Genomic DNA, 25,894 nt, shown 5'->3' with positions numbered 1-25,894 from the left:
TTTTGGTCACCTATCTACTGGAAAGATACAAGAAAGATTGAAAAGAGTACAGAGAAAATTTACAAGGATGTTGCTGGGTCTGGAGGACCTGAGTTATAAGGAAAGATTGAATAGTTTAGGACTTTATTCCTTAGAATGTAGAAGATTGAGGGAAAATTTGACATAAGTATATAAAAAAAATAGGGTAAATGCAAACAGACTTTTTCCACTGCGGTTGGGTTGGACTACAACCAGAGATCGTGGTTAAGGGTGAAAGTTGTTGAAAAGTTTTAGGAGAACATAAGGGTAAACTTTTAACTCACAAGATCATGAGTGTGTCTAATGACCTGCCAGCACAAGTAGTGCATGTGAGCTTGATGTCAACATTTAAGTGAAATCTGGATAGGTACATGGATGGTAGGGCTACGGAGGGTTGTGGTCCTGGTGCAGGTGGATAGGAACAGACTGTTTGAATGGTTTGACACAGACTACATGGGCCAAAGGGCCTGCTTCCGTGCTGTAATTTTCTATGACTATGACAATTTCCAAGTGCGAATTTTGTCCAGGGCGCAGCAAGTGATCGAAATATTGGGAACAATTTGCATCAGCCTGTTCCACATCATTGCTCAGTGTGAATGTGTTATACATTTTACCCTTAGCTTAATTGGGGCAATCTTTGCATGTTGGTTTACCTCATTAAAATGTAAATGAAGTATTAAAGAAAACAGATATTGAAAACCTGAAAAAGGTAGAGGGACCAAACTTATTAAACACACTTTACAATAAAGGAATACGTACCAGCTCCATTAAACACTTCAACTGTCCAATATCTTCTGGAAGCGACACCAACTTATTGTTGCTGACAACCAAGACTTTAAGTGGAAGGGCACAGATGCACAATGGCAATGTAGAGAGTTGATTTCGACTAGAAAAAAAGGACATATCCTTCAAATGACACTTCAGAATAAGCTTCACTTAAATTACAACTGCTTCATTTAGATTTTATTACAGACTTTATTTTAACCTCTCATTCGTTTACCAGATAAGTTTTGATTGCTACATCACCTTCTACTAAAACTGTAAAACTAGCTCCAAAAATAATTTCATGTCTTGCCTTATTTCTAATGGATTAGTGTACAATCTTTTCATGTTAGTTTACAGCTTTTTAAGTTGCATCTAAAGGGATAGACACATTTTTAAAAATAGAACTATTTAAAAATTTTACAACTTGACAGTTTTATGTGATTCATCCATCTTAATGTCCTGAACTTTTCATCAGCAACAAACCTCCCCTCACCTAGTTAACTGTAAAATCAAAGGCGTTTTAACCAAGTTTTAACCTACAGTTCATTCTCAAGAAATGAAGCACAGAAGAGAAACATTTGGCAGTCATCATGTGAACTACATCGTGGTTTGTAACAGAGTATATGTTCTATACTTGTGATACCTTTGACAACAATGGCACTTACTGTCCATCACTAATGGCCCTTGAACAAACTGGCTGAACAAGAGGCAATTGGGTCTGGAGTCTGAACTCGTATCTCAATTGGGTTGGCAGATTTTCTCTTCCCTAAAGGACATTAGTGACTCAGACAATTATTCTATATGCATGAATAAACTTCTCGGGCTTCCAGCCGGGTACAAGTACTAATTTTAAAAGACGTTTTGCTGACAAACTCTACTATCTTCATCAGGGATATTCGTCATATATGCTGGTAAAACACTAGATCTTTCGTCATTCTTCATGCACGTTTGGAAGCAAAACTACAAGTTATCACCAACTTGTTTACCACAGCAGAGAAGATAATGGCCCTTACACTTAATATTCATACCAACCCGTTTCTGCTGCACCATAACAGTTCTTTGCATCACCATAAAAAATGTGTCTTGGGTGTCATGTCTCAGCAAAAGAAGACATCAATGATGAAATTCACCACCACCGTAAGGGCAACAACACAACCTTTGGTCGATTGAAAAATGGGGTATTTGAAGATTAAGAACTCAGACCTGGTATAAAACTCATGGTCTACCAGGCAGTACTAGTCTCTGTCCTCTGGTCTAACTACAGTAGGCACCTCAAGGCATGGAAGAAATATTATCAATAGTCCTTCCCTAAACCTACTGGAAGACTAGCAAATCAACTTCAGTGTCTTCTTCTTGGTCAAAATCTCCGCATTGAGACCCTAATTACACTAAGCAGGACATGTTGCTCACATCTCCAACATTCAACTCCCAAAGCAGACACTCTATACTGACCTCCATTGAGGAAGCACAGAGCAAAAGATTCAGGAAAATGTTCTAAGTCTCCATAAGGTGCAACATCTCCGCTGACTCCTGAAAACCGTCAGCCCATTACCACTCAGAGTGAAGGAGAATATTCAGAATGGTGCTGAGAAATTCAAACGGGACTTCAGGAGCACATGGAAGTACACCAACTCAAATGGCCCATTGGGCTAATCCATCTATTGAGTCTGGCATTCACAAATTGAGAGAGTCTGGAATGCAATAGTCACAGTCATAGTCATACTTTATTGATCCCGGGGGAAATTAGTTTTCGTTACAGTTGCACCATAAATAATTAAACAGTAATAAAACCATAAATATTTAAATAGTAATATGTAAATTATGCCAGGAAATAAGTCCAGGACCAGCCTATTGGCTCAGGGTGTCTGACCCTCCAAGGGAGGAGCTGTAAAGTTTGATGGCCACAGGCAGGAATGACCTCTTATGACGCTCTGTGTTGCATCTCGGTGGAATGAGTCTCTGGCTGAATGTACACCTGTGCCCAACCAGTACATTATGTAATGGATGGGAGACATTGTCCAAGATGGCATGCAACTTGGACAGCATCCTCTTTTCAGACACCACCGTCAGAGAATCCAGTTCCATCCCCACAACATCACTGGCCTTACGAATGAGTTTGTTGATTTTGTTGGTGTCTGCTACCCTCAGCCTGCTGTCCCAGCACACAACAGCAAACGTGATCGCACTGGCCACCACAGACTCGTAGAACATCCTCAGCATCATCCGACAGATGTTAAAGGACCTCAGTCTCCTCAGGAAATAGAGACGGCTCTGACCCTTCTTGTAGACAGCCTCAGTGTTCTTTGACCAGTCCAGTTTATTGTCAATTCGTATCCCCAGGTATTTGTAATCCTGCACCATGTCCACACTGACCCCCTGGAAGGAAACAGGGGTCGCCGGTACTTTAGCTCTCCTTAGGTCTACCACCAGCTCCTTAGCCTTTTTCACATTAAGCTGCAGATAATTCTGCTCACACCATGTGACAAGGTTTCCTACCGTAGCCCTGTACTCAGCCTCATCTCCCTTGCTGATGCATCCAACTCTGGCAGAGTCATCAGAAAACTTCTGAAGATGACAAGACTCTGTGCAGTAATTGAAGTCGGAGGTATAAATAGTGAAGAGAAAGGGAGACAAGACAGTCCCCTGTGGAGCCCCAGTGCTGCTGATCACTCTGTCGGACACGCAGTGTTGCAAGCATACGTACTGTGGTCTGCCAGTCAGGTAATCAAGAACCCATGACACCAGGAAAGCATCCACCTGCATCGCTATCAGCTTCTCCCCCAGCAGAGCAGGGTGGATGGTGTCGAGCACACTGGAGAAGTCAAAAAACATGACCCTCACAGTGCTCGCTGGCTTGTCCAGGCGGGCGTTTTAATTTTCATTTCAATAAAATGAAAACTCCAAAAAAATTGTGCTCTATCCCCATGCTCAATTATTACCAACAAACACCGCAAATGCTGCGCTCTCAAGCAACAAGTAAACAACCAACATAACCGAAAAACATAGAATTAATATATTCCTGCCAGATTAACTAACAAATAAAAACAAACAGGCAGGATAAACTCTACAAAGAAACAGAAAAGAAAAAGACACATGAAATGGTCCACAAAGTGCCATGCCAGCTAGTAAGCCTAGTGCTAATCAGACCGCTTTAACCAGCTCCCCACCCACCTTGTTATACCTAAAAAGTTATCTCCACCTATTACTGTAATCATATCCTGTCTCTCAGTCAGTGCCAGCACCGCAGTTTTCCTGAATGAATTTCTCTGCTTCTGCAGCAGTAGTAAAGAACTTGTTTTTTCTCCTTTCCACATGAAGCGTAGAACTGCTGGATAAGCAAGTGTATACCTCACGTTGACTTTTTGCCATCCGGGTCAATGTATATTTTTGCACATGCGTGTATGAAGTTTAGGACATGAAAATGGTTAATTACATATCATGGAACATTAATGGGTGTGGAAATCCAATCAAGAGGAAAAAGGTTTTATCATACCTTAAAGGTAAACAAATTGATGTTGCATTTGTCCAGGAAACACATTTTAAAGATGTTGAAGCACTGAACTTTAGAAGAGATTGGGTGGGCCAGGTATTCTATTCATCATTTAATAGCAAACAAAATGGGACAATGACACAAAATAATCTGCAGGTGCTGGGATCAAAGCAACACTCACAACATGCTGGAGGAACTCAGCAGGTCGGGCAGCATCCGTGGAAACGATGAGTCAATGTTTCGGGCCGGAACCTTTCGTCAGGAGTCCTGATGAAGGGTTCCCGCCTGAAACGTCGACTCATCGTTTCCACAGATGCTGCCCGACCTGTTGAGTTCCTCCAGTGTGATGGGACAATGACTTTAGTTAACAAACAACTTAGTCTTATATTGCTTGGGGAATTTAAAGACAAGGAAGGCAGGATAATTTGTATAGATGCACTTATTAATGGGGTGAAACCAGTACTCTGTAACATATATGCACCTAATAAGGAAGACCCAGACTTTCTTAACAAGGTGAACAAAATTTTAGGTACCAAGGAAGGAAAAATAATTTTAAAAGGAGACTTTAACCAAGTAATGGACCCTGTTATTCATAAAAGCAAATTTCAGACATCACCAGTACCTAGGGACAGGGCTGCCTTACATCACCTTATTGAGGATATCGGTCTGGTAGATATATGGCGATTAGTAAATCCATCCCGAAAAGAATATACATTTTTCTCTCATCGATATAAATCCTACTCTAGAATAGATTTTTTTCTAATATCCAACTCCATTGTAGAACAGGTGATAGATGGTAAAACTGGCCCAATAGCATTATCAGACAATGCACCAGTTGAAATTCAAATTGATTTAAATACTGAAAGGGGAAGGAGGGTTAGCTGGCAAGTTAATACTATGCTGTTAAAAAATGAAGATTTTAGTTGATCTCACTTCATTCTTTGAATTGAACGTAGGGACCACAGTAAAGCTGTCCTTGGTATGGGAGGCATCCAAGGCGTATATAAGAGGAAAATTAATAGCACAAACATCTAAAAGGAAGAAAGAAAGTATGGAGCAAATAAAAAATCTGGAAGCAGAAATAACCACATTGGAAAAGGTCTTATCAAGACAATATACCAATGACTTATACAAAGATCTGTGCAATTTGAAATTCCAGCTAAATAATATATATATAACAAAAAAGCAGAATATGCGTTATTTAGATTAAACACAAGTTCCTACGAAGGTGGTGACAAAGCTGGTAAGCTGCTGGCACGATATTTAAAGCAGCAGAATACAAATAGTATTATACCTGTAATTAAGAAAGGGGATACATTAGTGTCATCATCTAAAGAAATAAACAAAGTCTTTCAACAGTTCTATGAACATTTATATGCATCACCGTTTAACCATGACCAGGAGGATCTGTATCAGTTTTTTGCTAACATAAAATTGCCTACATTATTCCCACAACAAGCTGAGTCCTTGGATGCCCCAATTACTGAGGATGAGGTCAGACGAGCTATTGTGGCTATGAAAATGGGGAAATCTCCAGGTATGGATGGCTTCCCATTTAATATTATCAGAAATTTCTGGACATATTGGCTCCTGTTCTAACAAAAATCTATTCAGAAGCTTTTAATGAAGCATTAATATCATTGATCCCAAAAAAAGAAAGGGATGCAATAGATTCTTCCAATTATAGGCCTTTAAGTTTAATTACAGTAAGTGGCTGACTAAAATACTGGCTTCGCGATTACAGAAAGTATTGCCATCTATAATTAATACTGACCAGGTTGGCTTCGTTAAAGGTAGATCCTCAACTGACAATTTAAGGAGCTTACTGCACTTAACATGGCTGAACTCTTCAAGTAGTATCCCAGTTACTGCCATCTCCCTGGATGCCGAAAAGGCCTTTGACAGGATTGAGGGGAGATTTTTAACCACAGCCTTGTCATTCTTTGGGTTTGGCTCTACTTTAAATCATGGATTAGAATTTTGTATAAAAACCCTCAGGCTGCAGTTATTACAAATGGTATCATATCCCCATTTTTCAACATTTCAAGGGGTACATGCCAAGGCTGCCCCCTCTTCCCACTGTTATTTACGATTTTTTTGGAACCGTTGGCAATCATGATTAGAGCAGATCCAAATATATTAGAGGGGCGAAGGGAGGCAGAAAGGAGCATAAGCTGATGCTATATGCTGACAATATTTTATTACTGATTACTGATCTTCCTAATTCCCTACCCCCACTAATGAAAACAATTCAATTATATTCTGAGGTATCTGGTTATAAAATCAACTGCAATAAATCTGAGGCTATGCCAATGTCAAAATTGTGCTCAGTATCTCAGTTTAATTTCAGATGGGTGCCAGTTGCAATAAAGTATCTAGGGGTCAAACTCAGTCAGAATTTAGATGAAATAATATTTCATTAATATTTCATATTATTTCATTTGGTTATAAATAATCACTTTAAATTATGATCCATTATTGAGTAGGATACGAAATAATCTGGATAAGTGGGGGGCACTGAGACTGTCACTCTGCGGTAAAGTCAATGTAGTTAAAATGGTCATAGCATCTCAGTTTAATTACCTTTCTATGATGCTTCCTTTAAATATATCAGCTTTGATCTACAAACTCCATTTCCAGAAAAGTTGGGATATTTTTCAAAATGCAATAAAAACAAAAATCTGTGATATGCTAATTCACATGAACCTTTATTTAACTGACAAAAGTACAAAGAAAAGATTTTCAATAGTTTTTCTGACCAACTTAATTGTATTTTGTAAATATACACAAATTTAGAATTTGATGGCTGCAACACACTCAACAAAAGTTGGGACAGAGTTAAAATAAGATTGAAAAGTGCACAGAATATTCAAGTAACACCGGTTTGGAAGACTCCACATTAAGCAGGCTAATTGGTAGCAGGTGAGGTGTCATGATTGGGTATAAAAGTAGCGTCCATCAAAGGCTCAGTCTTTGCAAGCAAGGATGCGTCGTGGTGTGGGTCGTGGCTCACCCCTTTGTGCCAAAATTCATGAGAGAATTGTTAGTCAGTTCAAAAGGAACATTTCTCAACGCAAAATTGCAGAGAATTTAGGTCTTTCAACATCTACAGTACATAATATTGTGAAAAGATTCAGAGAATTCAGAGACATCTCAGTGCGTAAAGGGCAAGGTCGGAAACCACTGTTGAATGTGCGTGATCTTTGAGCCCTCAGGCAGCACTGCCTAAGAACCAGTCATGCTACTGTGACAATTACAGCCACCTGGGCTCCAGAGTACTTCGGAAAACCATTGTCACTCAACACAGTCCGTCGCTACATCTAGAAATGCAACTTGAAACTGTATTACGCAAGGAGGAAGCCATACATCAACTCTATGCAGAAATGCCAGCGAGTTCTCTGGGCCCGAACTCATCTCAGATGGATCGAAAGACTGTGGAACCGTTTGCTGTGGTCAGATGAGTCCACATTTCAGCTAGTTTTCGGAAAAAACGGGCGTCGAGTTCTCCGTGCCAAAGATGAAAACGACCATCCAGATTGTTATCAGCGAAAGGTGCAAAAGCCAGCATCTGTGATGGTATGGGGGTGCATCAGTATGGGTGAGTTGCATGTATGTGAAGGTACCATTGACTCTGAGGCATATATTAGGATTTTAGAGAGACATATGTTGCCATCAAGGCAACGTCTCTTCCCCGGACGTCCATGCTTATTTCAGCAGGACAATGCCAGACCATATTCTGCACGGATTACAACAGCGTGGCTTTGCAGACACAGAGTGCGTGTGCTTGACTGGCCTGCTGCCAATCCAGATCTATCTCCTATTGAAAATGTATGGCGCATCATGAGAAGGAGAATCAGACAACGGAGACCATGGACTGCTGAGCAGCTGAAGTCTTATATCAAGCAAGAATGGACAAAATTTCCAATTGCAAATCTACTACAATTAGTATCCTCAGTTCCAAAACAATTAAAAAGTGTTATTAAAAGGAAAGGTGATGTAACACAATGGTACACATGCCTCTGTCCCAACTTTTGTTGAGTGTGTTGCAACAATCAAATTTTAAATTTGTGATTGTTTACAAAATACAATTAAGTTCGTCAGTAAAACTATTGAAAATCTTTTCTTTGTACTTTTGTCAGTTAAATAAAGGTTCACGTGAATTAATATATCACAGATTTTTGTTTTTATTGCATTTTGGAAAATATCCCAACTTTTCTGGAAATGGGGTTTGTACAAGCAATACAACAAAATTATCAGTGATTTTCTATGGGATAAGAAGAAGCCCAGAATTAAAATGAGTAAGATGTGTACGTCCAGGGACATGGGTGGGCTCAGTCTACCAGACGTCAGGGCATATAAATTATCCTTTGAAATGACCAAATTAGCTAAACATTGGGACAGGGCTGATGTTGATTTAGATTGGGTAATTATAGAACGGAGCCTGGCTGCACCACATTCTCCCCTTAACATCCTCTCACAACATGTGGGAAACAAGAATAATCTAAATCTTATACTATTTCACTCAAGGAGTGTGTGGAGTACAATTCATAAAGCCTGTAGAATGTCACATTTAAACCAGTTATACTCCTCGCTCTGGAATAACCCTGAGATATGCATTGGGAAAAGAATAGTGTACTGGAAAGAATGGAAGATTAAAGGTGTAAATACAGTAGGTGATCTCTATGAGAATGGGATTTTTATGTCATATGTGGATTTGCAGAGGAAATATAACTTTGTAGATAAAGGGAATTTTTGGAAGTATTTACATTGACATTGCATTAATAGCGTATTTAAGAAGGGTGACCCACAAAGTAACTCTACAGCTGAATACTTTACATTACCACAGGAAGTTCATAAAGCATCAGTGTTTTATAAAATGTTCAAGAACTCTGTGGGTGAATCGTGTAACAATCTCAAAGCGGTATGGCAGAAGGATCTTGGAAGCGATATTGAAGATAATGAGTCGTCAAATATTTTATCAAATGTGGGTAAACATATCAGGGAAGCAAGAGGGAAATTTATTCAGCTGTGCCAGGTCAGTTGGGGAGCAGCAGTGGACAGCAACCTTGAGATGTTCGATCAGGTTAAGGTCAGGACTCTAGGCCACATAAGGGCATCAATTTTCTTCATTTGTAGTTAACGTAATTCATGGTTACTCTGGCAGTGTGCTTTGGGTCATTGTCCTGCTAAAAGACAAATTTCTTCTACAGTTTAAGCTTTCTGGGGGAGGCTGGCAGGTTTTTAAACCAGGATCTCTCTGTATTTAGCAGCACTCATCTTCCCATTAATTCTAACCAGATTTCCAGTCACCGCTGATGAAAAGCATCCCGATAGAATGATGCTACATCCACCATACTTTACAGTAGGGATGGTGTTACCTTGGTCATGCGCAGTATTAGATCTATGTCATTCGAACACTTAGTGTTGAGGCCAGTAAGTTCCACTTTAGTCTCACCCAACCACAAGACCTCTTTCAACATCTTTACAGCATCTTCTAAGTGAGGATTTGCAAAGTCTTTACGGTCACTCTTGCCACTTTTCCATAGATACACTTTTTGTGCAAGGCCTTAAGAGATTGTGGAACCATGAACATCATCTCCAGTTACAGCCATCGATTTCTACAGCTCACTCAGAATTACCATTGGCATCACAATAGCCTCTCTTACAAGTACCATACTTCTCAGTTTAGAGGTGCAGCTGACCTAGGTAGTGTGACTTGGATTTCATATTTTTTCCACTTTTCACGATGGACTGCATTGAGCTTCGAGGTATGTTCACTGCCTTTGAGATGGTCTTGTACCTTCCCCCAGATTTGTGCTTCTCTATTATCATTTCCCTGACTTGTCTGGAATGCTCTTTTGTCTACATTTTTGTTTGGTCTAGTGAAAATCCTACTTCAATATATTTTAAGTTTAGAAAATGAAACAGTAAAATGTGAAAATAGTTTTAGGGGTTGAATACTTTTTCAAAGCACTGTAAGTACTCTTAATCAGCCTCAGGAGTCATTGTACATGTGCAGAAGGCCAGCTGAATAGGTTGTGTCATCATCATATAAGACCATAAGACATAGGAGCAGAATTAGGCCATCTGGCTCATCGAGTCTGCTCCGCCATTCAAACATTGCTGATCCTTTTTTTCTATCTCCTCCTCAACCCCAATTCCCGGCCTTCTCCCCATAACCTTTGATGCCATGTCCAATCAAGAACCTATCAATCTCTGCCTTAAGTACAGCCAACAACCTGGCCTCTACAGCTGCTTGTGGCAACAAATTCACCACACTCTGGCTAAAGAAATGTTCCCGCATCTGTTTTGAAAGGGCGCCCCTCTATCCTGAGGCTGTGCCCGTTTGTCCTAGACTCTCCCACCATGGGAAACATCCTTTCCACATCGAATCTATCTAGGCCTTTCAACATTTGAAAGGACTCAATGAAATTCCCTTCATTCTTCTGAACTCCAGCGAGTACAGACACAGAGCCATCAAACATTCTTCATATGATAACCCTTTCATTCCTGGAATCATCTATCTTCCCACTAATTTTTGTTTTGTTGTATGCCCTTTCTTTTGCTTTTACAATAGCTTTGACTTCCCTTGTCAGCCACGGTTGTACAATGTTACTATTTGATTATTTCTTCATTTTTGGAATACACATGTCCTGCACCTTCCTCATTTTTTTTACCAGAAATGCATGCCATTGCTACTCTGCTGACATCCCTGCCAGCAGCTCCTTCCAATTTACTTTGGCCAGCTCCTCTCTCATACCACTGTAATTTCCCTTACTCAACTGAAACATTGCTACGTCAGACTTTACTTTCTCCCTATCAAATTTCAAGTTGAACTCAATCATATTGTGATCACTGGTTCCAAAGGGCTCTTTGCCTTAAGTTCCCTAATCATCTCCGGTTCATTACATAACACCCAAGCCAGTATAGCTGATCCCCTAGTAGGCTCGAAGACAAACTGCTCTCAAAAGCTATCTCTTAAGCATTCAACAAACTCACTCTTGAGATCCATTACCAACCAGATTTTCCCAATCAACCCGCATGTTTAAATCTCCCATGACTACCATAATATTGCCCTTTTGACTCGCCTTTTCTATTTTCTGTTGTAACTTGAGGTCCACTTCTCAGCCACTGTTGGGATACCTGTATATAACTGCCATCAACGTCCTTTTACCCTTACAGTTTCTTAACAACCCACAAGGATTCAACACCTCCCTATTCTATGTCACATCTTTCTACTGATTTGATGTCATTTTTTACCAGTAGAGCCACACGACCCCCTCTGCCTACCTTCCTATCTCTCCAATACAACATGTAACCTTGAACATTCAGCTCTCAACTACAACCATCCTTCATCCACGATTCAGTGATGGCCACAACATCAAACCTGGCAAACTGTAATATTGCAACAAGATTATCCACCTTATTTCTTATACTACGTTCATTTAGATACAATACCCTGAGAACCATACTTGCTATCCTTTCTGATTCTGCATCCCTAATGATTTGATACTCAGCCTACTGGCTGCAACTAAGTCCCATCACGTGCCTGCCCTTCCTGACAATCTGACTGTACACTATCTTTACTTTTTTACCATCCGTCCTCTCCTGAATCCCTTCACTCCGGTTCCCACCACCCTGCCAAGTTAGTTTAAACCCTTCCCAACAGCTCTAACAAACTTGCCCCCAGAAAATTGGTCCCCCTCAGGTTCAGGCGCAAGCCTTCATTTTTCACAGGTCATACTCTCCCAGAAGAGATCCCAATTATCCAAGAACCTGAAGCCCTGCCTCCTGCACCAGCTTCTCAGCCACACATTTATCTGCCAAATCATCCTGTTTCTACCCTCACTGGCACATGGCACAGGCAGCAATCCAGAAATTACTACCCGGGAGGTCCTGCTTCTCAGCTTTCTACCTAGCTCTCTAAATTCTCTTTTCAGGACCTCTTTGCTTTTCCTTCCTAGGTCATTGGTATCAACATGTACCAATCTGTCTGCTCCCCCTCCCTCTCCAAGATGTGGAAGTGATCTGAGACGTCCCTGATCTTGGCACCTGGGAGGCAACATACCCTCCAGGTTTCTCGTTCATGTCCACAATATGCCAGTGCACCCATAATTCATGGTCTTCCCAGTGGATGTCTTGTGGTGATACACAGCAAAATTTGAGATCCCAATACTCCTCATTCCCTGCCTTCAACTTGGCAAAGAAATATGGCAGGGATAAGACATCATAGAACAACGGACCTAAATACTGCTCATTGTACCAGGTGTATTTAACTATTAAAATTTTCCAAATCAGAATCAGGTTTATTATCGCAAACACGAGGAAATCTGCAGATGCTGGAATTTCAAACAACACACATAAAGGTTGCTGCTGAATGCAGCAGGCCAGGCAGCATCTATAGGAAGAGGTACAGTCGACATTTCAGGCCGAGACGTTAGTCCTGACGAAGGGTCTCAGCCCGAAACGTCGACTGTACCTCTTCCTATAGATGCTGCCTGGCCTGCTGCATTCACCAGCAACTTTTATCTGTGTTGCCTCAGGTGTATTATCACTGACATATGTCATGAAGTTTGTTGTTCTGCAATTATTACAAGTTACAATAAGAAATATAAAAATAGAAATAGTGCAAAAAGAGACCAAAATCGTGAGGTAGCGTTCGTGTCTCATGAATCATTCAACAATATGATGGCGCAAGGAAAAAAGTCTTCAGGCTCCTGTACCTCCTACCTGATGGCAGTAATGAGAAGAGGGCAAGAACTGGTTGGTAAGGGTCCTCAACAATGCTTGAGGCACCACTTTTTGAAGACATCCTTGATGGTGGGAGGCTAGTGTCTGTGATGGAGCTGGTCGAGTCTGCAGCTTGCTTCAATCATGTGCATTGTGGTGCCTTCACACCAGGCGGCGAAACAATCACTCAGAATGTTCTCCAGGGAACAGATGAGGAAATTCACGCAAGTCTTTGGTGACATATGAAACCTCCTGAGGTATAGATGCAGGAACACCTTTTTTGTGACAATACCAATATGTTGGGCCTGGATAGATTCTTTAAGATGTTCACACCCAGGAATTTGAAACTGCTCACCCTATCTACTCCTTTCCACTGACGTTGAATGCTAGGTTGTTGCTGCAACACCACTCAACCAACCAATCTATTTCACTCCTGTGCACCTCCTCATCATCTGAGATTCTGCCAACATCAGTGAATATATACAGATGGCCATTTGAAGCAGGTGAGAACCTCCAAGTGCAACAATGAAACCTTGAAGATGTTCCTTTACATTCCAGCCAACTGATTTGCGCAGGTTTTAAGTAGTCTGTCAGATGTACAATTGCACTCTGCTGTCTTGTGAGGGTTCACCCTTATGACATCGTCTTCCTGAAAGAGCTTTAGTAATATTCCAGTTTGAGGTATCTCTGGTTTGCTGCGCACCACTTCAGCATTTGGCCAGCCAGCTGAAATAACTTCAACTTTAAGATTACACCAGCATGCCAGCTGGAATTCCAACAGAACTTTAACATTAAACTCTCACGTACTTGATTCACACAAGTGACAAAGTCAGGGACATGGGGACTCAGTGACCATTGCCCTCCATTTCGCCTCACAATTCAGAAAGCTAATTGAGTAGAAGATTGCCATAATTTTGGAACCACTAGAACTGTAGACTTCTCTGAAGAAAACAACTCAGTTTTTCCACAGGAGATTTTGTGGTTACATTTCAAAATAAACTTTTTGCTAAACATTGCATGGAGTAGTTCTTTATGTTACCAAAGAAAGTAGATTGTTTTCCTGCAAGCAAACCAAATACAGTATTATTTCAGGAAGGCAAGCAGATTTTGAAAGCTAATTGAAAATAAAATATACTTTAGCTTTCTGTGGTTTGTTGGCTAATTCTGCCGCTTGCTAGAAAGTGAATAAACAGTATCCACAAAAACTGTGGCAAACTTTGCAAACCCAACACTGTATGGTTCTTGTCAGCCTGGTAACTGTTATGAACTATCTAGGCTTCACACTGACAAGCAATACTAGAAGCACATGATCTTACTCAGTCTTTACTGATGATATTTTCTCAATTGTTGTTTTTGTAAAATCTTGACATGAAAATATAAAGTATTAAAATAATATATTGACTGTACCAGCAATTGCAGGCATGTCGGAGCAGACTCATTGGGTAAATGGCCTAATTCTGATCCGATATTGTATGTCACTGAGGGTCTTGGATTATATAGGTGCCTTTTTAAATGCGAATATGTTTCTTTAGTCGCTATTTTGAATGCGATTTTTTGTTTGTTTTTGCACATTCGTCTCGGAGAAACAGTGTTTTGTTCGCTGCATCTATTATGGTTGAATGATAATTAAACTTGATTTGATTTGATTGATTGATTTAAAATCCAGGCCAGAGGATATAAAGCAACAGAGAAACTAACAGGAAAATGACTTAAGTACCAGTTGCTTTTCTCAATGGATCACATAGAACTATTCAATCTCTAGTGATTAGGCAAACGTGCCAGGATTATCCCAATTCAGTTCTTGCTCTATCTTAAACCACTTTTGTACATTGATAAATGAATGCTGCAATTTTATTTTATGTTATTTGGATGCTAGAATTTTTTACGACTAAAGTGTACAGTTTGTTGGTTGCTAAAGGACCTCACAGGAAGTGGTTAAGGCTGAGTAAATGCCCCATCAGCTATGGCTGGAAGGCAATGAATATATTTCCCTTGTCAAAAAGAAACCGATCTGACATCCGTAGCTACAGTGAGTGACTGAGGCACAGATATTGAGGGGTAAAAAAGGGAATTGGCCCAGGATGGTTCTGCTATTAAAACTCATACTGCACGGAAACACCACCATTTGGCCTACCATATCCAAAATAACCATCTGGCGGCCATCTACATTAATCTTTGCACATTTGACCCATAGCATTCTATACCAAGGTAATACAGGTACTTATCCAAACACTTCTTAGATGTTGTCAGTGTCTCTCCTTCCACTATACCCTCTCCAACAGTACAGTACAGGCACCCACTCTCTGGTGGTAAAGGATCCCCTCAGTTCTCCTCTGAATCTTGTATCCCTTACCTTAAAATCTACATTCTCTAGTTTCATCTAGGGGCAAGATTTTTGCAGTCTACTCTATCTATATACCTCATAATTTTATATACAGTACTGTGCAAGCATCTTAGGCACATGTAAAAAAAAATGTAAAGTGAAGATGCTTTCAAAAATAATGAAATGAAAAGTTTCTAAACATTAAAAATAACTATGAAGAGCAGGAAACAGTAAAAAACTAAATCAATTCAATATTTGGTTGACTACCCTTTGCCTTTAAAACTGCATCAATTCTCTTAGGCAGCGGTCCCTAACCACCGGGCCACGGACCAGTACCGGGCCGCAAAGCATGTGCTACCGGGCCGCGAGGAAGCGATATGATTTGGCGATATGAGTCAGCTGCACTTTTCCTCATTCCCTGTCACGCCCACTGTTGAGCTTGAACGCGCGCGAGGTCATTACCCGCGTGTCATCCATTTCAGCGCGGGAAGGAGATCAACTCCTCGAGCTTGTAAATGACAGCGGGCTGGAAAGTATGTTTGACATAACATCTCTGCCGGCATTCTGGATCAAAGTCAAGGCTAAAAATCCTGAGACAGCCACAAAAGCACTGAAAACGTTGCTTCCATTTCCAACATATCTCTGCAATGAATGTAACGAAAACTAAATTGTAGAATAGACTGGACATAAGGAACCCCCTTCGAGTATCGCTGTCTCCCGTCACCCCTCGATGGCACCGTCATGTTGCAGGAAAACAAGCCCAGGGCTCCCACTGACTCACTGATATTGGTGTGTTGCAATGATTTTATATGAAAATATGTGCTGTGTGTTTAATATCCAAACGTTACTTAAAATTTTATGATGCTAATGACTTATATAACCATATAACAATTATAGCACAGAAACAGGCAATCTCTCCCCTTCTAGTCCGTGCCGAACGCTACTCTCACCTAGTCCCACCAACCTGCACTCAGCCCACAACCCTCCATTCCTTTCCTGTCTATATACCTATCCAATTTTTCTTTAAATGATAATATCGAACCAGCCTCTACCACTTCTACTGGAAGTTCGTTCAACACTTACTTCAAGCTCCCCTGATAATTGACTTATCACTATATTCATGCGAGGAAAGTATGCGCTGTGTGTTTAATATTAAATTTGTTAGATAAACCCTTTTAGAAGGGAAATTGAGTGTATTAGCCACTTATCACCGATATTCCGGCCATGATTAACACCCCCCCCCCGAATAGAATTGCCAAAAACAATTTATAGAAAAAACCGTACACGCATGCGCAAGTCACGCATACGCACTGGTGCCCGCGCAAGGCTTCATGGTCATTGTAGTCTTTTGGGGTAAACCCAGCATATTTGACTGCTACTCTCATCCGTTGGCAACCCTACCACCACCACCACCACCCCCACCCCCGGTCGGCTGGTCCGCAAGAATATTGTCAATATGAAACCAGTCCGCAGTGCGAAAAAGGTTGGGGACCCCTGCTCTTAGGTACACTGTCATGCAGTGTTATAAGAAAGCCAGCTGGTAGGTTGTTCCAAGCATCTTGGAGAGCTTGTCACAGTTCTTCTGCAGACTTTGCCTTTACCTTGCTTGTCTCTCCAGGTAATCCCAGACAGCCTTGCTGATGTTGAGATCAGGGCTCTGTGGAGGCCATACCATCTGTTGCAGAACTTCTTTTTCTTCTTTGCACTAAAGATAATTCTTTACGACCTTGGCCGTGTGTTTGAGGGCATTGTCCTGCTACAGAATGAAATTGAGACCGATCAGACGCCTATCTGATGGCATTGTGTGTGATGGATGAGAATCTGCTTGTACTTCTCAGCAATGAGGATTCCATTAATTCTGACCAGATCACCATCTTCATTTGCAGAAATGCAGCCCCAAACCCGCAAGAAACCTCCACCTTGATTTACTGTTGGCTATAGACACTTATTCATTTAGCACTCTCCAGATCTTCTAAAGACAAACTGCCTCCTGTCTTGAGCCAAAAATATCAAATTTTGACAAGTCAGTCCAGAGCACTTGCTGCCATTGTTCAACATCCTAGTACTTGTGTTTTTGTGCACAGATGAGTCTCTTGGTTTTGTTTCCACTTCAGAGGAACGGCTCTTTGGCAGCAACTATTCCATGAAGACCACTTCTGACAAGCCTTTTCCAGACTGTAGAGGGGTACACTTCAGTTTCAGTGCTTTCCGTGAGTTCAGAGATAATGGCAGTGATCGACTTTTTCCATTTTAGAAAGGATGCCAGTCTGACCTATTTCTTGTCTGCTGCACTCAGTTTGTGTGGTCAACCACTGTGTTTCTGGTCTTCAACCTTGCCCATTTCTTTGTGTTTCTTCAGAACAGCTTGGGCAACACACCTTGAAACTCCTGTCTGTCACAAAATTTTTGCTTGGGAGAGACCTTCCTGATACAGGACGACCACCTTGTGTCTTGTTGTTATGCTCACTCTTGCCATGGTGTATTGATGATTTAAGGATTAAACTGTCACATCTGCCACACCCTCACCTTTAAGTCTGGTTGTCCTTTGCTCAGTTTGATTCCTTCTACACTCATTTTTGTTTCAGTTAGTCATCTTTGTTTAATCATGCACTGGGCTGTATACCTACAAAGTCATCAAGTTTGTATTTGAAAAGTGGTCTATTACTTAATAAGTTACTTTCTTTAGCAAAATACAAACATTCTCCGTAAAGTTTAATTTTTTTGTAAAATCTAAAATTTGCCCTTTTCTACTGACATACTAATGCAGAAGGCAAAAATAAACAAAATTTACATTTTAAAAAATCTGGAGGGCCTAAGACTTTTGCACCTCAGTCATGGCCCCTCTTAACTCCCCCACTCCAGGGAAAATAGAAATATTTTATATAAATAGTGGCAGCATCAATACCAACAGAGTGAACGGCCAATGGCCAGAGACATATCACTGTAAGGCACTGGTTTGGAGACAATAGGAGTAATATGTGCCATTTTGGTTGCAACACTATAGGAAGTATGTGATTACACGCAAAGATGACTTATCAGAATGCTGCCTGAATTAATGCATCATTTAAGAAATTTTGAATAATTTGTGTTTATTTTACCTGGACAAAGAGGCTAAAAGGGTGACCTAGTAAAGGTACAGAAAATAATGATGAGGATAGATAGGGTATGTATTTTTTCCAAGGTAGGACTCATTTAGAAAGAGGTTTGTGGTGTGAGGTCTTTAAGGGAATTGAGGGAAATGAATTTCACACAGGTTGGAGTCTGGAATGTGCCTCTCAACACTTAAGGAAGCTAGACAAGTATGCGAATTTCCAAGGCACAGGAGGACAGGACACAGACCTAATGAGGGTAAATGGGATTTATGTATATTGGTGCAGCAGGCAGCATGGACATGGGCAAAAGCCTGTTGCTATGCCATATGACTCTGTAACTCTAAATATGAATGAGTGCACACATCACTTCATTATACTTGCTATGAGTGAGCAATCATCATACTCACCTCAGGTTTAAATTCGTTAATGCCTGTAGATTAATGACTGTGTCTGGAATGACTCTGATGCAGTTATGATACAGGTTCAACATCTCCAAGGAGATAAAATGGCACACTTCCACTGGAATTTCACTCAGTCTGTTCTTCGACAGATCTGCCAAGGAAACAAAATGCAGCATTTAGCAGTTTGAATGTTGTCCCTTATACTGCCATGGTGCACTCAACAACAGCCAATTCATTATCAGAGCACACTGTTCTAGCAAACAGTTACTGATTTTATTTCCTCTGGAGATTCTTAAGTTCCAACCTCCAGCCTCTCAGTCACTAAACACTGAACAGCCAACATCTACCCATCTACTATCCTGGTAGAATCATCAGTTCAATTTGTGCTTGCCCATGAAATCTATTTTTACCAAACTTGAATCTACTCTTTATTGCTGTGTCTAGTTTCTTTGCATTTCCATCTGCAACTCCTCTAGCGCACTCTACCATTTTGACAGTTTTCAGGGTCTAACTGGCTCATTTTCGTACAGATGACCAATCATCTAAAATGACATCCTGTACCAAAAGATTTCAATGATCCTACACTTCTCGGATCTACCAGCATCTCCATCACCACCCTTTGGCTGCCTGCCCCTCCTCCTAAAGAACTTGCCCAATAATTGCATTCACTTCCTACAGGAATCAACATGAGCCTGGTTTCCTATATCTCTTTGTGTGATATATGGAAAGTTCCTTGCTTCAGCTCTACTTAAGCTCCTTGCCTTACACATTGAGGCTAGTTCTTGCTCTTGTACATAAATTAAAAGCTTCACCCCTCCCCCCCCTTTGATCCCAATCTTCATCCTGTTCTCACCTTCGCATGGTCCATCTTTCATTCTTCCATACCCATAAGGTTACAGACTCTAAGATATAGGAACAGAATACAGCTATTCAGCCCATCAACTTTGCTCCACCATTCAATCAAGGCCAATGTTTTTTCAACCCTATTCCCTTGCCTTCTCCCCACGCAGCAATGAGTTCCATAAGTTCACCATACTCTGGCAGAAGAAATTCTTCTTCATCTCAGTTTCAAAGTGATGCTCCCTTATACTGAGGTATGCCCTTGAACCTTAGACTAATGGAAACATCTCCACATCTACTCTATCCAAGCCTTTAGCTTTCTGGAATGCCCTCTTTGCATCTCAAGGATCTAAATCAAGTACAGCACCTACCACATCTATTATTTTGCCTGCTTCCGGTGAGGACTTTCATTACATTTCAAGTTCACATCTGCTCAGAGAGAATACTTGCTACACTTTTATCTTTCAACTTGGCATGTTACAACCCTCAGGAGATATTTAAGATTTGGACTTGAATGCAAAATGACATGGCATAGAAGGCCACAAGCAAAGTGCTGGAAAACAAGATTACACATCAAAACGCTCAATTGCTGCTCCCTTGGAACCTGGCTCCTGCTGGACCGCATGGAACCTCGCTCTTGCTGGACTGCATGAATTGTCCCTGACACCTGGAAAACTGGTTATTTTGAATTATATTCATTACCCAGTTCAGGTAAGGGTTCTGCGAACTGCCTAAAACCCAAAATTTCATAAACTGGAAATACTATCAGATGAGATTACTATTGGCTAAGATTGTAAAAATTGCAATACTGGGTTGATTACATACAGACTACTAAAGATCTTAGCAACACACATCAAAGTTGCTGGTGAACACAGCAGGCCAGGCAGCATCTCTAGGAAGAGGTACAGTCAACGTTTCAGGCCAAGACCCTTCGTCAGGACTAACTGAAGGAAGAGCTAGTAAGAGATTTGAAAGTGGGAGGGGGAGGGGGAGATCCAAAATGATAAGAGAAGACAGGAGGGGGAGGGATGGAGCCAAGAGCTGGACAGGTGGTAGGCAAAGGGGATATGAGAGGATCATGGGACAGGAGGTCCGGGGAGAAAGACAAAGGGGGAGGGAACCCAGAGGATGGGCAAGGAGTATAGTCAGAGGGACAGAGGGAGAAAAAGGAGAGTGAGAGAAAGAATGTGTGTATGAAAATAAATAATGGATGGGGTACCAAGGGGGAGGTGGGCATTAGCGGAAGTCAGAGAAGTCGATGTTCATGCCATCAGATTGGAGGCTACCCAGACGGAATATAAGGTGTTGTTCCTCCAACCTGAGTGTGGCTTCATCTTTACAGTAGAGGAGGCCGTGGATAGACATGTCAGAATGGGAATGGGATGTGGAATTAAAATGTGTGGCCACTGGGAGATCCTGCTTTCTCTGGCGGACAGAGCATAGATGTTCAGCAAAGTGGTCTCCCAGTCTGCGTCGGGTCTCGCCAATATATAGAAGGCCACATCGGGAGCACCGGACGCAGTATATCATCCCAGCCGACTCACGGGTGAAGTGTCGCCTCATCTAGAAGGACTGTCTGCGGTCCTGAATGGTGGTAAGGGAGGAAGTGTAAGGGCATGTGTAGCACTTGTTCCGCTTACAAGGATAAGTGCCAGGAGGGAGATCAGTGGGGAGGGATGGGGGGGATGAATGGACAGGGAGTCGCGTAGGGAGAGATCCCTGCGGAAAGCAGGGGTGGGGAGGGAAAGATGTGCTTAGTGGTGGGATCCCATTGGAGGTGGCTGAAGTTATGGAGAATAATATGTTGGACCCGGAGGCTGGTGGGGTGGTAGGTGAGGACCAGGGGAACCCTATTCCTAGTGGGGTGGCGGGAGGATGGAGTGAGAGCAGATGCGTGAATTGTGTTGAAGTGTGTTGCTTGAATTTCCAGCATCTGCAGAATTCCTGTTGTTTACTAAAGATCTTAGTTAATTTTGGATCTTAGTTATAAATAGTTCATTAACACAAATTAAAAACATGCAGAATCATGAGAGTTGCCAGACCTCAGAATGCCAGAATTTCAGCCAGTAGTATGAATTAGTAGTTGATGACAAGAATAGCCAAGATGGACCAAGTGGCCTGTTTCTATATTCATGACTCCATCCAACTATTCAGATAATTACTCTTTACTTTCTTCAGAACTGATTGTTTCTGTTGAACTGTTATCAACCTGTGATTAGTCCAATTCTTCTCTCTCCAAAGACTTGTTGACCTGTGAGTATTCCCAATGCATATTTTTTATTCCAACCACTGCAGTGTTTACTTCATTTTGTCCCTCTTCTTTATTTTCATTCATCTCCTTCTACCTACTTATGCTCCAAAGAGATCAATTCATAGGTCAATTAATCAAAATCAATTGATTACAATTAATAACAATAAGACCGTAAGATATAGGAGCAGAATTAGGCCATTTGGCCCCTCGAGTCAACACCATTTCATCATGAGTGAAACTATTTTCCTCTCAGCTCCAATCTCCTATCTCCTCCACATATCCCTTCATGCCTTGACCAATCAAGAATCTATCAATCTCTGCCTTAAATATACATAAAGACTTGGCCTCTACAGCTGCCTGTGGCAAAGAATTCTAGATTCACCACCCTCTGGCTAAAGAAATTCCTCCGCATTACCATTCTGAAAGGGTGCACCTCTATTCTGAGGCTGTGTCCTCTGGTCTTAGACTGTCCCACCACAGGAAACATCCTCTCCACATCCACTCTATCAAAATCTTTCACCATTTGACAGATTTCAATGAGGTCACCACTCATTCTTCTGAATTCTAGTGAATACAGGCCCAGAGCCATCAGATGCTCTTCATATGACAAGCCATTCAATCCAGGAATCATTTTCGTGACAACCAACACACACAAAATGATGGAGGAACTCAGCAGGCCAGGCAGCATCTACGGAAGAGAGTACAGTCGACGTTTCTTCATTTGAATTGCAGATCATAACTATTTTCTATATAAAAACTTCCGTTGCTACAGCCCGAAGTTTCTGCCTGGTTCAAAGAGGCAACAATCATCCAAGTGTCCAAGAAGAGCAGGGTGAGCTGCCTTAATGACTATCGTCCAGAAGCCCTCACATTTACGGTGATGAAGTGCTATGAAAGGTCGGTTATGGTTAGATTTAACTCCTGTCTCAGCAAGGATCTGGACTCACTGCAATTTGTCTATTGCCAAAATAGGTCTACAGTGAATGCAATCTCATTGCTCTTCACGTGGCCTTGGATCACCTGAATAACAGTAATACTTCTGTCAGGCTGCTGTTTATTGACTACAACTCAGTGTTTAACACAATTATTCCTACAGTCCTGATCAATCAGCTACAGAATCTGCACCTCTGTATGTCCCTCTGCAACTGGAAGACCACAATCTGTGTGGACCGGAAATAACATCTCCACCTCACTGACAATTAACACTGGCGCACCTCAAGGATGCATGCTTAGCCCACTGCTCTACTCTCTCTACACCCATGTCTGTGTGGCTAGGCACAGCTCAAATGAAATCTATAAATTTGCTGACAACAGAACTTGATGGCTGAATTTCAGGTGATGACGAGAAGTCATACAGGAGCAAAATAAGGACATAAATATAGGAGCAGAATTAAGCCATTGGCCCATCAAGTCTGATCTGCCATTTCATCATGGCTGATCCATTTTCCCTCCCAGCCCCACTCTCCTACCTTCTCCCTGTATTCCTTTATGCCCTGACTAACCAAGAATCTATCAACCTTTGCCTTAAATATACCCAATGACTTGGCCTCTACAGCCACTTGTGGCAACAAATTCCAAACATTCACTACTCTCTGGCTAAAGAAATTCTTTACCTCCAGTCTAAAAGGACATCCCTCTATTTTGAGGCTGTGCCCTCTGGACCTAGACTCTCCCACCATAGGAAACATCTTGTCCACATTCACTCTGTTGAGGCCTTTCGCCATTCGATAGGTTTCAGTAAGATCACCACTCGTTCTTCTGTAGCCTCTCTACTTCCTCAAAACTACCTGCCCCTCCCTACCTGTCTTTCTATCTACCTGCCCCTCCACCTATCTGCGTCTCTACCTGCCCCTCCATCTGTCTTCATATCTACCTGCCCCTCCATCTGTCTTCATATCTAGCTGCTCCCCTATCTATCTTCATATCTACCTGTCCCCACCTATCTTTATATCTACCTGCCTCTCCACCTGTCTTCAGATCTACCTGCCTCTCCACCTATCTTCATATCTACCTGCCCCTCCATCTGTCTTCATATCTACCTGCCTCTCCACCTGTCTTCATATCTACCTGCCTCTCCACCTGTCTTCATATCTACCTGCCCCTCCACCTATCTTCGTATCATCCGCAAACTTGGCCACAAAGCCATCAATTCCGTCATATATCAGCTAGTTGAGTGGTGTTGTAGCAAGTCCCCCCACCAAGAATTCCAGCAATTGAGCTGAACGTGGCAGAGCCCACGTGGCAGGAGGACCAGGATATCATCAAGAGAGCAAAGTCATCTGACACCCCTGGACCAAGTGGTATATAAGAAATGCCATAAACTCTTCTGGAAGTTGTAGAAGATCATGAGGAAGATTTGGACCAAAGGCTCTATCCCACCAAGCTGGAAACTGGGAACGACGCTTTGTTCGCAAGGAAGAAGATTCCTCCACAATCACCCAGTTTAGGACAATCTCCCACCTTAGCGTGGAGTGTAGGATATTCTTCTCACTGCTTGTGAGAAGGTTGGCCTTCTATTTAATGGAGAACCACTATATCAACCAATCCATCCAGAAAGGTGGCATCCTGGGTTTCTCTGGGTGCCTTGAACACACCTCAATAATCACAATAATCAGCCAGTTGATCCACGAGGCCAAGCAGAAGAAAGGTGACCTAACAATCATCTGGTTAGACCTAGCCAACGCCTACAGATCAATTCCACATGTCCTCATCCAGGTTGGCCCAGACCACTACCATATCCCGCCAATAACACAAGACATGATCACCAGCTACCTAGGGGGATTCAAGCTACACTTCACGACAGCCAACTTTATAACCAGGTGGCAAGACCCTCAAAAAAGGGATTCCAAACAACTGTACCTTCTTCCCCCATCTTGTTTGTCATGGGCATGAAGCTTCTCACATCAGCCGCAGCAGACGTAACCTGAGGCCCAGTGTTGGAGCCTGGGATCCGACAACCTGCAATACGGGGGTAGGGGGGTTCCTGGATAACATCACAGTAACCCCTGTCCAAGAAAGATGGGTACTGGAGCCCTGGACAATGTCGCTACCTGGGCTATGATGACCTTTAAGGCCAAGAAATCCAGACACATGGTAATCAAAAAGGGCAAGGGTTACTAACAAGTTCAAATACAGGGAGAAGTTATAAAGGACAACCCAGTAAAGTGTCTTGGAAAGTGGTTTAATGCAGCAATGAAGGATAGTACCAACATCACCAACACTGTAAAGCAAACTGAAAAATGGCTGAAGAAGAATGATAAAGCCGAACTCCCTGGTAATATAAGACATGGTTGTACCAACATGGTCTTCTACCAAGGCTGCTCTGGCTTTTCACAGTGTACGAGTTCCTCATGACCACTGCAGACAGCATCAAGAGTAAAGTTAACACAAATCTACACTTTGCCACCTTGAACTCCTCCACTACCAATGACAAGAGGAGCTGTAGCTGGCCTAATCTTATGTAGAACCCCAATGAGGAAAAACTGGGGCGGGGGGGGGGTGAATCCCAGCCACCTTCGCAAGTACTTGTTACCTTTCGTCTCAGTGAGTTTTATAACTGCAAAGGAAAAAATCAATGTCACCTATCTCAGCTTTCATTACATAAGAACCTTTTACTAAAACCATGTAGTAACGTCAGAGGTGCCATATAGAAGTCAACTTTGAAACAAAGTCTGCTGCTACTGAGCAAATCCCCATCCTCAGTAAAACAATTTGTGTAGATTCACGTGTAAATACCTCTGCAGCATACACCGTCTGTTACAACCTCAAAATATTCAACTATGAGTCAACATGATAAAGGTATTGGGGGTAAGGTATTGATGTGGACAGAAAATTGGTTGGCAGACAGGAAGCAAAGAGTGGGAATAAACGGGACCTTTTCAGAACGGCAGGCAGACTAGTGGGGTACCGCAATGCTCAGTGCTGGGACCCCAGTTGTTTACAATATATATTCATGACTTGGATGAGGGAATTAAATGCAGCATC

At 41.8% G+C, this 25,894-nt stretch overlaps 1 protein-coding gene across 14 annotated transcripts in view; it reads right to left on the bottom strand.

Moving 5' to 3' along the window:
- The window catches only part of lrch1 (leucine-rich repeats and calponin homology (CH) domain containing 1), a 397,317-nt gene that overhangs the window by 283,889 nt on the left and 87,534 nt on the right, over positions 1 to 25,894 (bottom strand). For 13 of the 14 annotated variants that reach the window (XR_011886381.1, XR_011886379.1, XR_011886383.1 and 10 more), the window contains 2 exons: positions 18,826 to 18,970; positions 778 to 904 (listed from right to left, as the gene is read on the bottom strand). Coding sequence is in view for 8 of the 14 variants with exons in the window: in XM_072260925.1 (XP_072117026.1) it covers positions 778 to 904; positions 18,826 to 18,970 (272 nt within the window). In the remaining 6 variants the exon portion in view is untranslated. Of the gene's footprint in view, positions 1 to 777; positions 905 to 18,825; positions 18,971 to 25,894 lie in introns of those variants that run through there. The other variant, XR_011886384.1, reaches the window with a different exon arrangement.

This window comes from Mobula birostris, chromosome 6, assembly GCF_030028105.1.
Source record: "Mobula birostris isolate sMobBir1 chromosome 6, sMobBir1.hap1, whole genome shotgun sequence".
Classification (NCBI taxonomy): Eukaryota; Metazoa; Chordata; class Chondrichthyes; order Myliobatiformes; family Myliobatidae; genus Mobula; species Mobula birostris.
The sequence above is the reverse complement of the archived record's forward strand: the minus strand, read 5'-3'. Positions and strand labels throughout refer to the sequence as shown.